The sequence below is a fragment of the Patella vulgata genome, chromosome 2 (assembly GCF_932274485.2).
Source record: "Patella vulgata chromosome 2, xgPatVulg1.2, whole genome shotgun sequence".
NCBI classification, from domain to species: domain Eukaryota; kingdom Metazoa; phylum Mollusca; class Gastropoda; family Patellidae; genus Patella; species Patella vulgata.
Genome location: NC_065880.2, coordinates 18,174,246 through 18,190,599, shown reverse-complemented (window position 1 = coordinate 18,190,599; position 16,354 = coordinate 18,174,246). Strand labels below are relative to the sequence as shown.

Sequence of the window (16,354 nt, the reverse complement as noted above, 5' to 3'; positions counted from 1 at the left end):
AACCTCGTGGGTTTTCTCCGGGTCCCACTGCTAAAGACCCCTACGCGCAAGCGAATTATTGAAATAAAATTAAACCATATGTTAGTCCCGAAATGACTTAGTTTCTACTATGTGGTGCTTTCATTAACTGACCAAATTTATTTGTATTTGGAATTTAGTTTTTTCTCCCTGGCCTCTCAAAATGTGTCCGTCGGCTTGACCATCTGTCAAATTTTGGGGACACAATTGAATAACTCTGCTTCTTACATGTATTGAGCTCAGTGTTTATTTATATTAGGTGAATATTTTGATGGAGTTTGATGTTGAGCATACTCTGCTTAGGATAAACAGAGATAATCGATTGGTAGATTGATTCTGATTGAGAGTGAGAGTGATGAAACTTGCTGTACTGTTTCATTATATTAATACCTTGACTAAGTTTGGTTTGACCATTTTCGACTCAGTTTCAGTAGAGTGATCAGCATTCGAAACTTTGGAGCACGATAACTTTGAATGTAATTGAATGTGAATGATGAAACTTGGTGTATAGTTTCATTACATCAATAATTCGACTAAATTCAGTGATGAGCATTTTCTGCGCTGGCTAAGTAGCGATAAATAATTTCATTGGTCAAGACTCTTTTTTTGGAACACAACAACTTTGATTCTAATTAAGAGTGATGAACATGTACTTTAAATTTTGATGATCAAATAACAGGTTATTACATTGACCATTTCATGAACAGATGCCTCTGTCCCTAACAAAATCCATTATTGATAAGGGAATTCTTAGATTTAAATGGGAAGTTAACTCATCTAGTTTAACCCTTTAAACTGCATATAATATCTGAGCATGAATTTTCTTATTTTGAAAATAAGACCGGAATATCCTCAGTAATGAGGCTTACTTGCAGTCATTTATGAAAATGCCCAGGGGTTTTGTGTGTGAAAATTTGTTAGACTGCTGAAAGAAAGTGTTAAACATAGAAGTTTTGTATGCGGAAATTTCAATTTTCATACTGACGGAATTCTCAAACATAAACATGACAAATAGTGATTAAAACTGACAGGTTGTCATTATTTGTTAGTATTTTCTCATACTGTACTATAGCTATGCGCAAGACTTTAATGTGTTGATCTTGTAAGCAAAGCAAGAAGAGGCTATTAAAGACTCATGAATATTGTGATCTCATCTTAAAACATGGGTGACAGCCGACTTCATTTGATCAATATGTTGCCATTGATTTTACATAAATAACCGACAAAAAACTGAAATCGGGCTCATTACAACGTTAATCACTAAAAGAATGGTTTGCTTTATAAATAAGACTACACCCTATGTTCGAAAAGAAATACAAAGTAGAAGAACTTGACATTTATCCTGAACTTAATATCCAGACAAATATATTTTCAAGTTTTAACAGCATATTGCAGAAAAGTGATTACCAAAAAATATACTTTCTCGGAAATAATTTAGAAAACTGTTTTTTGGATTCTGGTATAAATGAGATTTTATTCCATGGCATATGAACATAGTTAACTTAAAAATCGATTTATCACTTATCAGCAATTTTGAAGAAACTCTTTTAGCAGAAATATCAAATTAATGTTCAGTGCTGATGTTTGAATGTAATAGAATTCTGTTCAATTTATCCTTAATGAGAAAATAAATGGATTTGAAATTCATACTTCAGAGTTAACAAGGTGAAGTCTTGTTAGTGTTATTAGTACTGGTACCTCAGATTTTGTACAGCTGGCTGTGTTAGTAAAAATTTAAGAATCTGTAGGGCTGCATGTATGCAAATTAATAATGTGTTCTGAAGGGTTATTCGTGTGTTATATGATTATTACAGTCTTCTAACCTTGGTGCGCACTAGAATGTATTCGCAGAGGCAAAAAAGTTCTTCACTTTGAAATGGTTTTCTAGGAAAATTTTTTATGAAATCTTGCTTGTGTATCATCCACGATGAAAGTCAACCATATATTTTGTTGCTGGTGATGAGCATTGGATTGAGTGGGTGTTGGGGGGGGGGGGGGTATCCGCTCCTTCACTGCAGCTTTGGATGGGCTGTAAAAACGAACAAATGAATATCTTTATTCTGCAAGTTTATCATTAAATAATGTACAAAATTAGACAGCTTAAAACATCGGTTGAGACATGTTCGATTGTATTATCTCGAGCTCTCGACTTAATTGTCTCGAGCGCTCAACTTAACTATCTTGAGCGCTAGACTTAACTATCTCGAGCAATCGACTTAGTATCTTGAGCACTCGACTTAATATCACTATTTTTCGAGGTTTTTTTTTTTTTTTTTTTTTTTTGCGTGTCCTAAATCAGCCACCGTAAAAATCACTCAAATGGCAGTCAGTGATTTTTAAAGCCCTTATACCTGAGGGCTTTACTTCTCAGATTAGAGCTATGGATCTGTAGCTAATCAATGTCTAGAAGTATAATGACATGAACAGGACAGTATTCTACATGATTGGTAGTTTGTTTGTATCCTGTAGACAACATAATACATGTTAATTTACACTATAAAACCAACAATTAGCCTACCTTATGACACTTAACTAGTGTGTTAACACCTTATAATCATAGTAATTGACACATATAATGGTAGCTATAATTTGTGATAGCTACAGTTGAACAGCATATTTTTTACTTGTCATTTCTCATATTGTTTTGAAGGCAATTTTTCTACTACTCTATAACAAGCGATATTTTATTTTTTTGTACAGTTGCAGTAAAGACATGTTTTGTTTTTTTGGGAAAACCAAGAATATGCAATTCTTTGATAAAATGCAAATGATAATATTTCTTTAAATCTGACTCGTTTCATCTTAAATCTTTTTTTTTTAATATTTATTAAATATTTTGCCTCTATAATTCCTGCAAACTTTGGAATTGAAACTCAAACGAATTGAAACTCATTGATCTTGGCAAGTGATTTCTCAGCTGAAAGACAAAAACTTGCTACAGTATACGTTTTTCCTCTCTGTTTACCGGCACTAGAATTGACAGTGCGAATCTTCAGTCATGAAAGAGGCTATTCAAGTTTTTCCAGTCATCTAGCAATTTATAGAGGATTAAATGGACAGTTAATGAAAAATTGACAAGTCAAGCTAAAACTGATGACTAAGTAAATTTATGAGCCATTTAGTGGAAAAGGAAATTGGTAAGATTACAAAATAAAATTGGGTGAAATAGATACGGTACAAGACATTTTACAGAGAATCCAATCCATAAGAATCTATTTTTATATCTATGTGGAGGTGGAGATGAAGTTGATCATATTGAAAATCGGTCATTTGTCACCATTGCCCTTCCATGTCTACTCTCCTGACTAAATCACCTTTATAAAATTTACTTCTTAAAGTCCATCGCAGACTGACTGACATTGTTAGCCAAACAGTGTTTTCCGACAAAAGTTGGCGGGTCTGCGTAGGATTTCAACACAAATATTTGTTGGCTGAACAATGTTCGCGATATTTTCATTTCAAAAACACTGTTCGGCTAACAAATGTTTGTGTTGAAATCCACAGACTCCTGTCTTTGAATTAAATTTTATCCGTTTTACAAAATACCCTTACAATTCAAACAGTAACACTGGAAATACTCATAAGCAGATCATGTGAAAATATGAGGTATTTAGAATGTGTTCCAATCTGTTAACTGTTGTTTTTTTTTTATTCTACAGAGGCTATGGTTAGTGAAGACCTAGAGAATTTATCAGATGTTAAAAATCTTGTCACTCAGCTTTATTCCACTTTAAATCTTGAACATTATCAACTAGAAAGAGAAAGTGAATTACGGGCCAAATTGGAGGATCTTCAATCACAAATAGCACCTTATGAAAAGGTAAGTAAAACCTTGTGTCTGTTTTATACTTGTAGAAATTGGTCTCTTGTTACTTACAATCATGACAAAGAAAGTAGTGAATTGACCTACATGTTGATGGAGAGTGAGAAGAAGATTAAACAGTGTTAGTTTATTTACAATAATTACAATGCTTTAAGTCTCTGTTCAGGGTGGATTATTATGTGAAAGATTAGATATTGTCCGAAAAATGAAAATGAAGATTTTATTAAAGGGGCAGTTCACCTTTATAGTCTTGTAACAAGACCAGGTTTGATTTTGCGTCTAAATTCAGATCATCTCTTGAAATCTCAAGACAATTGGTCCATTTTATGTATCCTATTATTGCTACTGGTCACTGTGGTCAGTAGCTAACTCTGTCCATTTCTATGTGAGGCTATGCCGTCTTCATTAGCCCAGTTAGACAGAACAATAGGACGTTAAACCCCATTTCATTTCATATTCAAGGCTATGCTAATTATAAAAGACCCAATAACCGGGCAACACTTAATAAAAAGATTAAGGAAGTTTTAAGTAAATCGAAACTAAAACTTTTTCAAAACTAAATTTACAAAGTAAGATTATGTCTATATTCTAAACAAGTCTAGTGGTCCGAATGTCTTCTGCTTGATATTGTAGGTCTTACTTTATGAATCTATTGTCACATATGTCAGCCTGTCACTCAGTTACATAAATAATAAATTTCTATTAACAATAATGGATTGTGGCTGTTAATTTGCTAATAATTGATTCCATACAATGGTCATCGACACCCACACAGACCTTCATTATCATAGTGGTTCATCACTAAATTGATCAAGGGTACCCAAGATAGTGATTTTATATATTTGTGAATTTGTGTAATTTGTTGATTTGGTAAAGTTTTATATCTCAGTGGTTGTGACCATTACTGTCTGAACCGTCCTAAATTTTAAATGTATTTCTTCGATTATGAACAGACTACTGAATTTTGGTTATTATAAACTTGCCTGTGTGTTTGAAATCACCTCCAGTTAAATAAAATCCTTTGTACAATTAAATATACCAACGAATAAAAGATTCTCTCTTGAAAAATTGAACTCCTCACAAACTTTGACATCGAGAAATACCAAAATAGAAGCTAATTGCGCCACTCATCGAAATAGATCATTTCGTACAAGGGAGTGGCAGCCAGGCGTGTCTATCGAAACAGTGTGTGGCTCTTTTATTTCAATTCAAATTTTGTTTTATGAAAAAGTTTTGGCGTTTACACATATAAATTATAAATACACCTGTAGTCCATCTTGTTTTAATTATTTGATTAGAGAGTTGGGTAGAATGATTTTCTTTTGAACACAGTTGCAGAACACATTCGTTTTACGGACTTCTCAATGCATCTGTTGCAAAATGTGGGCATATCTTGCATGGCAACCGCTTGTTTGATCAAACTCCTTTATACCAAGTATAGAATTTGATAAAACTCCTTTATATACTAAGTATAGAATTTGATTATACTGAGTACAGAAACTGATAAAACTCCTTTATACCAAGTATAGAACTTAATGATTATTTGTGTAATACTTGTTTAAGATAACAAAACCGAAATAATCGTGCATTATTGTGATCAAATTATACAAAAATTGTCAGTTTGGCCAAGTTTTGAAATGTCAGAGAGTCATGCTATATTGTAGTATGATATACATGTACCTGTCAAATCCAGGCTACATCTGAATATTGGAATTCCCTTGGTAATTTCCATATTCAAGATAAGACTCAATCAACAAGCCATGATCTTTATTCTGGAAGTTAATTCACAGACCAGTTCATACAAACAATGTGTAGAATGCATGAATCGGAATTGCCACCATGGTGAATGATATTAAAGTTCTTGACGACGACCGATATCAGTATACTCTCTTGAGAATAGTTGCATTTGAAAAGATCTATATTGCGTTGATGATGAGTCCCCCAGGTAGTGTGCCCTCTCTAACTGTAAATGGATCAAGTGTTTGAAAGCAATATGTTGATTAAGTCAACTGTGATGTATTAGGGGTGCATGTGGTAAAGGAATAGTTACTTTATTCATTAGATTCCGTCTGCTGCATTTTTCCGTTATGGTATCTGTGGTCTTCATCTATCTAGGGGTACAGACGTGCATGGAATTTAATCGATTTTTATTTTAAAGATATATTCCTTTGGGTCGTAAAATTATGTTATATTTTATTCATGAATATTTAAATGAGCAATAAACTAACTGGCAGTGTAAATTTACTCATTAGTTGAAGAATAATGGTGTTTAAATATATATTCCATTCAACCTAATTAGGTGGTCATCACATTATTTATCTTGTGGATGCTCTAGTAGTATGTTTTACTTGAAATATATACACAGTTTTTGCTTCACAGATAAAACAGCTGGTTAATGAGTTCCAATAATTACTTTCAAAATTATGGCCCTTGATATGTGGATATTCTAGCAACTAAAGTTAAAATGTGCACACAATTTTATGTCAATATAGGAAAAAGTTATCAGTGAAATTTTAAAAAATTTGATGAAATTGACTTTGCTGCTTATAGGCTGTTTGAGTGTGGGGGGGGGGGGGGGGAGAGACTGACGAGCTGAATTTAAATTATATATTTATCATAATGTGATGACAGTGTTCAGTCTTATTGTGTTCCTATTATTACATGATTTTTATTGAAACAGTGACGTAAACTCTATTAAACTGCCAATAGATGATTGTGAAAAACTTTTGTACAATCTTCAAGCTAATAAGTCATTACAGTTACTCGTTTTACATTGAATTGAGTAACTGTTAAAATAGTCATTTAATGTACTGTATGTATAATGTAAAAATTTTGATTTGTATATTTTCAGAAAAAAACCGAGTTAGCTCAGCAAGCCAATCGATATACACATATTTTAACATGGACTGGGTTAGGTCTAATGGCAGTGCAATTTGGCGTGTTAGCTAGATTGACATGGTGGGAGTACTCATGGGATATAATGGAACCTGTTACTTATTTCGTTACATATGGTACAACCATTGCTATGTATGCCTATTTTGTCCTTAGTAAACAGGTATGGTGCATTTCAATTTACTTCAGAATTCAAAGAGATTGTCACAATTAGGACATCCAGTCATTCATTACAACTATTGGCTTTGGCTGAATATCTAAACCCTTTTTAATAGATGTGGGTGTTTGTGTGTGTGTGAACTATATCAGGTGCCCCAGAAAAAATAAGTACACTATTTAAATTGGAATAATTCAAAATAGTATTGTACATCATTAACATTTCACATGTTGTTCAATATGGATGTATGACAATTTTGCCCTAAATCGCAGGTTTAAAAGAATGTCAAACTAACTTTTGCCGGTCTGAGAAGTCACCACAGTTTACATAAACAACAAATAAATGATCAATATGTCCACTGTCTTCTGAGCTTATTTCTGCCCATTTTGCCTGAATTGTATGCTATTTCTCTCTCCCTCTCATTATTACTTTTATGGGGTGTTTATTTACCAATTGTTAGTACAAGTTGCATTATTTTGGTATTGCGGTAATTACAAATAACCCGTCAAAATAGCAGGAAATTGCAGAGAAAAAGCTAGTCATAATTTGCTGCTCACTATCTACTGAGTACAAAATGTACATCGGTGGGTACATGTATATATGTAGATGTTATTGAGCTTTTTATGGTTATTGGGTTTTATACATTCGAGTTAATGTAGAGCACTTAGCACTTTCCTGGGTCTTTTATGATAATTAACATGTCTGTTGTTTCAGCGAATTTTAGCAATAGTACGGACTTAATTTCCCGTCCTGTAAATTAAGCTGTTCAATACTACACTAATTAAACCCTATATATATATATACGTGTATATATATATATCAGTATTTATATTAGTATGGGGCTGTAATCTTGTGGTGTATTGATTATTGATTCATGTTTATTATTCAACCAGTTTACTTCTAGATCTATACAAGGTCATTTTTAGAACACAAGAAAGGTTAATGGTGATAGAAATCCATTTTCAACTGTAACCATAAATAGACATTGAATATACCCATACTCTTTAATTTTTCCATCTATTTTGCAAAAAGCTCTTTAATATACTGTATATCTGTTTATGATAAATAGTTTGTACGTAAATGAACGTAAAATATATTTTAAATGAAAAGCCTTTGGATGGTCATCTTAATTCGAAAACCATATTTCTGCATTGCAATATATTGTAATCCAGGTTTTCACTTGGATCATTATATAGCCCTACTGTTACTACCCAGTTGCAAGGTGTAGAATCTCTTTTAACTTCAATAAGAGGCTTTATACCAGGGTTATATTTCCTTCTACACAAATGGATACTATCATCCATATGAAGATAAACTCACATGGAAAAAAAAAAGAATTGCTTCCTACTAACCCTATAGTGAAGCTGGTGTAATAAAATAAAGGATATGGCTTTGATCCCTGTGTGAACTCACTTCATGAAACACTTGATGAATTGTTTATTCGCTCATCTACAAATTTCTTGTGGTCATGTAGACTACTAGGCTGTGGACATAATATATTAATGTGGTCTTTCTCTGAATAACTCCCATCTCTGTCTGAACTTTTATAGTTTATATATCATTCTTGGTTATTTTATGGTGCTAACTTATGAAAATTTCTATTAATTTTTCAGGAATATAATTTTGTTGATGTTAAAGAACGTCAATTCCTGCTGAAATTCTATAAGGCCGCTAAGAAGGAGCATCTAGATGTAGATAAATACAATCAACTAAAGAATGCAATCGCTTTAGCCGAATTAGATTTACAGCGTTTACGTGATCCACTTCAGCTACACCTTCCTATCAGAGAACAGAAGAAAATAAAACTTTAACAAATATCATTTCTAGGCAGAAGAATACAAATAAAACAGAAGGGCATCCTGAGATATTATGTTCCTTTAACAGCAAAATCTTTAAATTATTAATATTTACTGGTGCACTGGAAATTGACCAATGTTTGAAATAGGTTTTAATGTAGATCTAGATTTCTGAATTCCATGGACGATTTTCAGGGATTAATCCCAGTTTCTTCTTCAATTTATTTCTATCATTCAGTAATTTTAATTAATGATATAATTAATATAGTCATTAATTGTAGACAATTTAGTAGGTATTTTAACATTTTTCATTACCGGTAGCAAACTTCTTTTTTTTTTTGGTTTATTCTAACAATATATAATTTAGAGTTATTCCCCTTTTTTAAAAACTAAAACCTCTACCCAATAAATAACTAGTACCATATTGGACACTATCTATACTGAATCATTAATACTTCACTCCCCATATTTATTATTATAATTATTTGCCGTAGAAAAATGCACAAATTATTTACAATACAGGCTCTAAAATTTCAGAGTTTTCTATGAATGACTTTCGATGTTGGTGAAATCGATAAAAAAGTATTTTGTGTTACCTGAACTTAGCTGTTGTCAAATGAGTCCAATAACCTTTGGATTGCACAAATTGATTATGCAAGTTTCTGTAGGTTGATGTTTGGCATTTCAATATTTTTAAGTGTTGATAATATATGCATAGTTAACAATCTCAATTCATGGCAGTGAATTGAAAGTAATATGGAAATGAAATAACATCACTAAATAACCAGCGCAGGAATCATTGAAATATATTTATGTTTCATTTAAAGGGGCATTAGGTAAGATTAGATAAAGAGCTGTCAGTTCTTGCTATAACAGTTAAAAAATAGATAATGAAAACAGAATATGCTGAAAATTTCAGTTAAATTGCTACAGTCTGAACCAAGATATTAGCAATTCAATTTTAGGCAGCCTCGATCATCATTACTACGGTTGGTATGATAATAAAAGTCTCAATTATCCATTTTTATGTTAAATCATCCATCAAAAAACATATTCAAATCCACTAAATATCACAGGCTAACGATGGCATCGAGAGTTGATTATGGTCCTGATAAGTTAATGAATGTCTAATTGATAATTTAGATAACATTTCAGGCCTAAAGAAGGCTAAATAGGTAGACTTAGCTCTTGCATAATGCATGTTTAACATTGCTAGTGGAAATATTCTGTATCATCTTTATTAGTCCATTCAGTGCAGAATTGTAGGTTGTTTAACCCCATACCATTTCATTTCATTTGTATTATTCAAAATGGGGTTCTTAATCCATTTTGAAACCAACCCGAATTTGGTCATTAGTAGATTTTAAGTGTTCACCTGAAATTTTATAGCCTGCTTGAGTATGGAACAAATATTGTATTCCTAATTTAAAAAAAAATAAACCTAGAAATTTTATATGGTATAATAATAACAAGATCTGCATTATTATATATAGATGTTATATATACAGGGTACAAATGACATAGAGTAAATACAGCAAATGTTTATTTAATATAGATATTTTTCCACTGACAATGAATGAATGTAGCTGTGTTTTATTAATAGATGTATCATATTATAGTGATTTCTATCCGTTCATTTGTTTGATATGACATGTTGTGTAAATGTATAATCTGGGACTGCGAGAAAAACATGACAATATATAAATACATTTAAGTTCCTTGTTAAGTGGTATCTATTTACACGTTTAATTTCTGATACAAATGTGTATTCACATTACTTGTGGTATTAATTGACACAGATGGAGTTAAAATTTGAGTGTGCTGTCATCATTATATTCGGTTCTTCTTTCAAGAAAATTGATTTCCTCGAAATGATCCACAATTAACAGAGATGATATGACACAATATGAATTTTGTTATTTCATTCAAAATTGGTATTGGTGCATTGAAAAAAAATAATATATTTGTAACATTGGTTAAATTATTATCTATTTTTATTTTGGTTCATGTAACATTCTTTTTACTTCTTAATTAGATATTTGACTATTTAATTAGATATTGGAATCAGATATTTGACCATTTAATTAGATATTTGAACATTTTAATAGTTTGACATAAAAATCTGATATATACATGTAATATCATGGACCTTATAATACATGGACTGGTTACGAGAAGCAATATCGCTAAATGCCTGCCGCGCGAGATTTCCCTCGAGAAAACATGAGAGAAGCCAATAGCGATATTACTCAATGTCTTTGCTAATTAGCTATAGTCACCCGTTTTCATCGTTCCGTTTTGTGTCCTGAATTTACCAAAAACTGCTAAAATAAACTTTTGTTTGACAAGATAAGTCATTAACTATAATTTCCGTTGCATATGTGTTTACATTTTATTTTAAACAACTTTGTAATTACCATCTTCAAAGTAAACGTAGACTGCATCTACGAAACAAAGACGTCGCCATTGTTTGTTGTTATATGAACAATCGAAAACATGCGTCGTGATTTTTGCTTTCAATCAAAATCTATTTGTTATTTCATATTTTTCTGACATAATTCTGATACACATGAATCTAAGGCATTGTTTGGAAAAAAAATTATCGATTTTTAAATAAGTGAAATATAATTAATTACTTTCTAAAAACAACGAAAATAACACTTTAGACAATTTTATGAAAAAATATGTGATTTTATTTTCGCTTTCAATCAGTGAAACATTTATTTTTGGAATTAATGATCCCTTTCTCCATAAACTTTGATATCTTATCTACTGTACTGTCTTTTTTTTAAAACAAATATTAACATTTTTAAAAAATTATTTTGTTTTGTGATATTTTCAAATACCAATGCATGTACTGTTCAACAATCATGAATAAACCTGTATTTGATTTGACCCAAACTTCCCCACAGTTTTGCCCAGTTTCTTTAGATAGAAAAAGTGAGAAATTTTGTTTAAAATAAGTTTAATTTTATTGGCATATTATTAAATAAAATATAAACATCCGACGGCTCCAGATTTATTTATAGGTGCTGTAAGCCATTATACTCATAATGGATCAGTACACATGCCAGGTAACTACAGACGCCGCGAAGGGCCATAACTCGTTAACAACTTTCGTTTGGTCGTGATTGACACGTCTCAAATTACTGTGACGTGTCTCAAATTACAGTGCGGCACACATCTCTAGTTAGGTTATTAAGCCGTTGCCAGTCCATGTATTATAAGCTCCATGGTAATATCTAAATATCTACTACAGTAATCCTGGAACAGTCTTAGAAGAATCTAGATCCCATATGTCAAGGATATTGGTATATAGTGCCTGCGACGCTGACAAGTAAAGTCTTGCCAAGTTGTTCAGATTCACTGAAATACCAAGCTCTGTCTATGTACAAGTTGGTGAGCACATAAAAGAACCCTTGACCGTTAAAATTCTTTGAAAAGTAGATGAAACACTACTGTCCCAGCAAACTTCTCCCAAGAATTGCACACATAACCATATACAAAAATATTTGTATGTTAATCTCAGAATTCTCAAAGCTTAGTGTTGATGAAACATTATACACCATTTCTTTCCCAATATAGAATGATACTGTTATAATTACTAGCTATAGACTTGAACTTTTTTATGATAAAGAAATATGATTAATGGTTAAGATATGGGTGTTATATATATTGTTTTCACATACTATCAAATATTAAAGTATATAACAGAATCATTATCTTATTTATAGTTAGTATATACATTAGGTATACAAATTATTTATTTTAATGTAAATTTGATTTAATGTTTGTTTTATTTAAAAATGTATTTATGAAAGAAACAATTAGTGCTGTAAAACATAAAATTATTTATCATAAAATGATTGTGTTACATTTGAACAATTTATAGAGACAATAAATTACAATCATTTTCTGATGTTAGACAACTGATAGTAATTTCCCTGTTGAGGCCTAATAAGTGTTGTCTTGCTCATCATTACATTGTTTGAAGGATTATGTGTATAAAATGATAACTGTCTATAATTGAGAGACATGCTAAAAGAAATTGATAATGGATTTTAACTTTTTATCAACTAATAATATCAGTCATGCATTTGGAACACAAGATTCAAGTAGGGGGAATTGCTGTCTAATTAAAGTTAGATCTTTATTTCCATTCACCTTCGACATATTGTTAATCAAATCTACGCAAGATCTAACTACTTCTTGACTGTTTTCTTTGAAGTCTAATTTGTGCCAATGTGATTGGATAAAACATTTATTGCCAAAGACAGGCATCTTTTCATTGGCTAAATAAGGGGTAAAGTGAGGTCAGTTGAACACAAACTTACTGTAATGACAGTGTAAATATATACTTAATGAAAAATAAACAAAAGTTTGGTTTAATTAGACTCGGATGATTGCCATAATATGCCCTCACATTACAAATGTAAAAATGTGAAATTGCCATATGTGTTAGTCTCGGAAAAACTAAAGTAGTGCATGGACAAGATGTTGAAGTTTATTCTTTTCTATTTTCCAATCTCAGACAGCTATCATACTTTCAACAATCTAATTAAAATAAAGATCTATATTTCGTTTCGTTTTTTATACTTTCAATGACCTATACTACATGTAGATCTAACATGTTATAGTGGAAGTTCACGTTCTATGACGTCAGGTACCAAGCAAGCGACATTTGACCCGATTACGTCAGTCAATCGATTAACCAATTAGCGACCGCCATGTATTTTTTTATCTACTTTTGCTTTGTTTTGATTTCTATTGCCGCTAATGTCTACCCACAGTTCCGCGCAAAAAAGGTGAAACGCTCGATTCGACAGACCATTTGATTGGCTGACCCCTCATTTCAAGCAGAACACGAGTTAAATAACAACGCTTCCAGATCCAAGTGTAGTAAAGACAAGTAAAATCAAAATTTTGAACTATAAAAACGAAACGAAATTGGATCTGTGTTTTAATCGGATTGTACTTTCAATGATCAACTTTATGCTTTTAACATCTTCCTTAATTTTCGTGGATTGTTTTCTTTCGAGTGTAAAGGAATAGAGCATGATCATTGAATACATTTATAGTCAAAGCTTGGGAGTTGGTACCATCTTATTTCTTCCACCTTATAAACCTGTGTTGATGTGCTCCCAAATTGATGACTACTATATTAGTACATGAACCTTAAAACTCAGGGCCTGCATGTTCACTATTATTTATACTAGAGATCCATGTAATGTTATTATTTGATTACTAGTAGATAGAATTGTTTATTTAATTACTATTTATGCTCTCTTCATAACCAGCAGCTTGTTCAAGTCCGTCACAACCATTCATCCTCCACATTGCTAAGCTACCATTAAGTGTTACTTAAGTAGGAAATGTTGTTAGTTTATACACACACATTTAAGAGATTAGATTTCTTTAATGATCCTAGAACCTTATCAAATTTGGTCAACATCCAAGTTTTCCTTTCAGATAAGCTGCTGTTGAAACATTTGCGTAGCTATCTTTTAATCAAGTTAAGTTTTTCTGAGCTCAACTTATATCAGGTTATTAGTAGACACTTTGCAAACTGTTCTTGAAAACCAAGTCTATATTATTCAACCTGATAGACTTGTATGTCAAGGTTAGGTATCCGTTTTCATGCTAACAAAAAAAATACCTAACTGATCGCTGTATACACCACATTTTGCAGAGAGAAATAAATTGTCATATCCTTCAAAGGGTTTTTTATATATCACATTTACACACATTATCTATGTTTAGATTGAAATTCTGACTCAAACAAGCATTACCCCCGAGTTGGGTAAGTCACAGCTACTTAAGATAGGTTTTTGTCGGTGGTGAAGCGAGCATTAATGTATTGATTTTTGTGATTGCATTTTGCATAGCATGTGGTTTTTTTTTCAAACTATGTTGTACAATATATGTATGTTTTTGTATATTTGCTTACTCAAGCTCATTGCTGCCTTTACCTTTTAATATAACTTAATATATTGTAAGCTTTGCTTAGCCTCTTGATTTGCATGAATAAAAATGGGCTTATTTCTCAGTCAAAAGATAAACCTAAAATAAAGATTTATTGGTTGAAAAAAGTCAAAGCAAATTTAACCACAATTTGCAGAACCTAATTAATTATGTTGAACTTGAGAGTGTTTGTTGAAAAAACTCTCTTAATATATTTCAACATTGTGATAGTTAAATATATAGGTACTTCTTATTCACTGCTGATATTTCCTCTTATTTTATATTTGATAACAGAATATACAAATTGAGAATTATTTATTATTATTATATACGTACATGCATAATCTATAACCTGCATATTCATACAAGAAAATTAAAGTATCCCTAAATATCAGGTTATTTACCTTTAGATTGAAATCTCATGTCACAAATTTGTACATTTTATAACAATTGGTGCAGAAAATTATTGATAAATTGTGGCTATTGAATAATCTCTAGAAATTCAAAAGGGTGATTGGAGACCTTAAATTTATTATATGTTAACTGTTATAAATTTCAGTGGCCTTCAATATGTGATAAGACAGCTTAGATCACCTGGTGCAGTAATTACTGTTATTGATTTAATTTTATTTTACAAAATAAAGTATTATAATATGCATAATATTTTATTTTGTAGATAATTCAATGCATTGTCTAAAGTGTACTTGTTTCAGCAAAATTCTTCTCTACTTTTCCTTGATAGTTTATTATGACCAAATTTAATGCATTGTATATTATGTACTTGTTAATTCAACAAAAAAAAAACCTTCTCTACTTTCGCTTGCAATATTTATGACAAAATTTAACGCATTATCAAAATAATATCCACATAAAAAAACAAAAAAAAACCTCTCTACTTTCACTTGCTATTTATTAATACAGATTTTATTGAAGTTTTCTGTGTTTTATTCATCATCTTAAAATATGGAACAGAAAACCAACTTATTGGCTTCATAGATTTTGCTTGATATAAAAATAAAAGCAGCACAAAGTTATATCCTTTCATATTATGTTTGTACATATCCTCTGTTAATGCTGTATTCTCAGATCTTTCAAAATAAAAAGATACATCAAAACTTGAACAAAATAACCACATCATGAGAGCTACTTTTACTTTATTTTAAATATTATAATAATATATTGTCAGTTATTAATGTGTGTTCTTGTTAATTTTGTTCATGTTTCTTTCTAAATTGTTATGTATTTTACTACTGTTCATTTGTAAATCTGATGGGGTTTTTTTTATTATTATTATTATTTCTATAAAGCTGTGATTTCAGTGCTTATCAGCTGGTTATGCAAGAGTGATTAATTGTATAAAATGCACCTAATTAAAATTCATAAAAATACTAATAGGTTGTGGGGTTTTTTTTTTCTTCTTCTTCTTCTTTGGCATTTAGTAATTGAACATATTAACCCAAGGTACAATTTTATAGATACACAATTACTGAGTTTAATACTAAGGGACGTTTCCACGAGGATACTCTCGTCTTTATCAAGCAAATGAGAGTATCCTCGTCGAAACGTCGCTTAGTATTAAACTCAGTAATTGTGTATCCATAAAATTGTACCTTGGGTTAGCTTGTGTTTTCTTTCTGTGCTAAAATCAAATTTTTAATGGGTAATGTGTGTGTCCACCTCTAACAGTTCCACGGGTCATGTAATATC

At 31.2% G+C, this 16,354-nt stretch overlaps 1 protein-coding gene across 1 annotated transcript in view; it reads left to right on the top strand.

Moving 5' to 3' along the window:
* Positions 1 to 15,504, top strand: part of LOC126811818 (calcium uniporter protein, mitochondrial) — a 40,168-nt gene extending 24,664 nt beyond the window's left edge. Inside the window, exons 5-7 of the mRNA XM_050537743.1 lie at positions 3,678 to 3,838; positions 6,693 to 6,896; positions 8,504 to 15,504. Of these exons, the coding sequence (XP_050393700.1) occupies positions 3,678 to 3,838; positions 6,693 to 6,896; positions 8,504 to 8,701 (563 nt within the window). The 3' untranslated portion in view covers positions 8,702 to 15,504. The remainder of the gene's footprint in view (positions 1 to 3,677; positions 3,839 to 6,692; positions 6,897 to 8,503) is intronic.
* Positions 15,505 to 16,354: the final 850 nt, after the last annotated feature.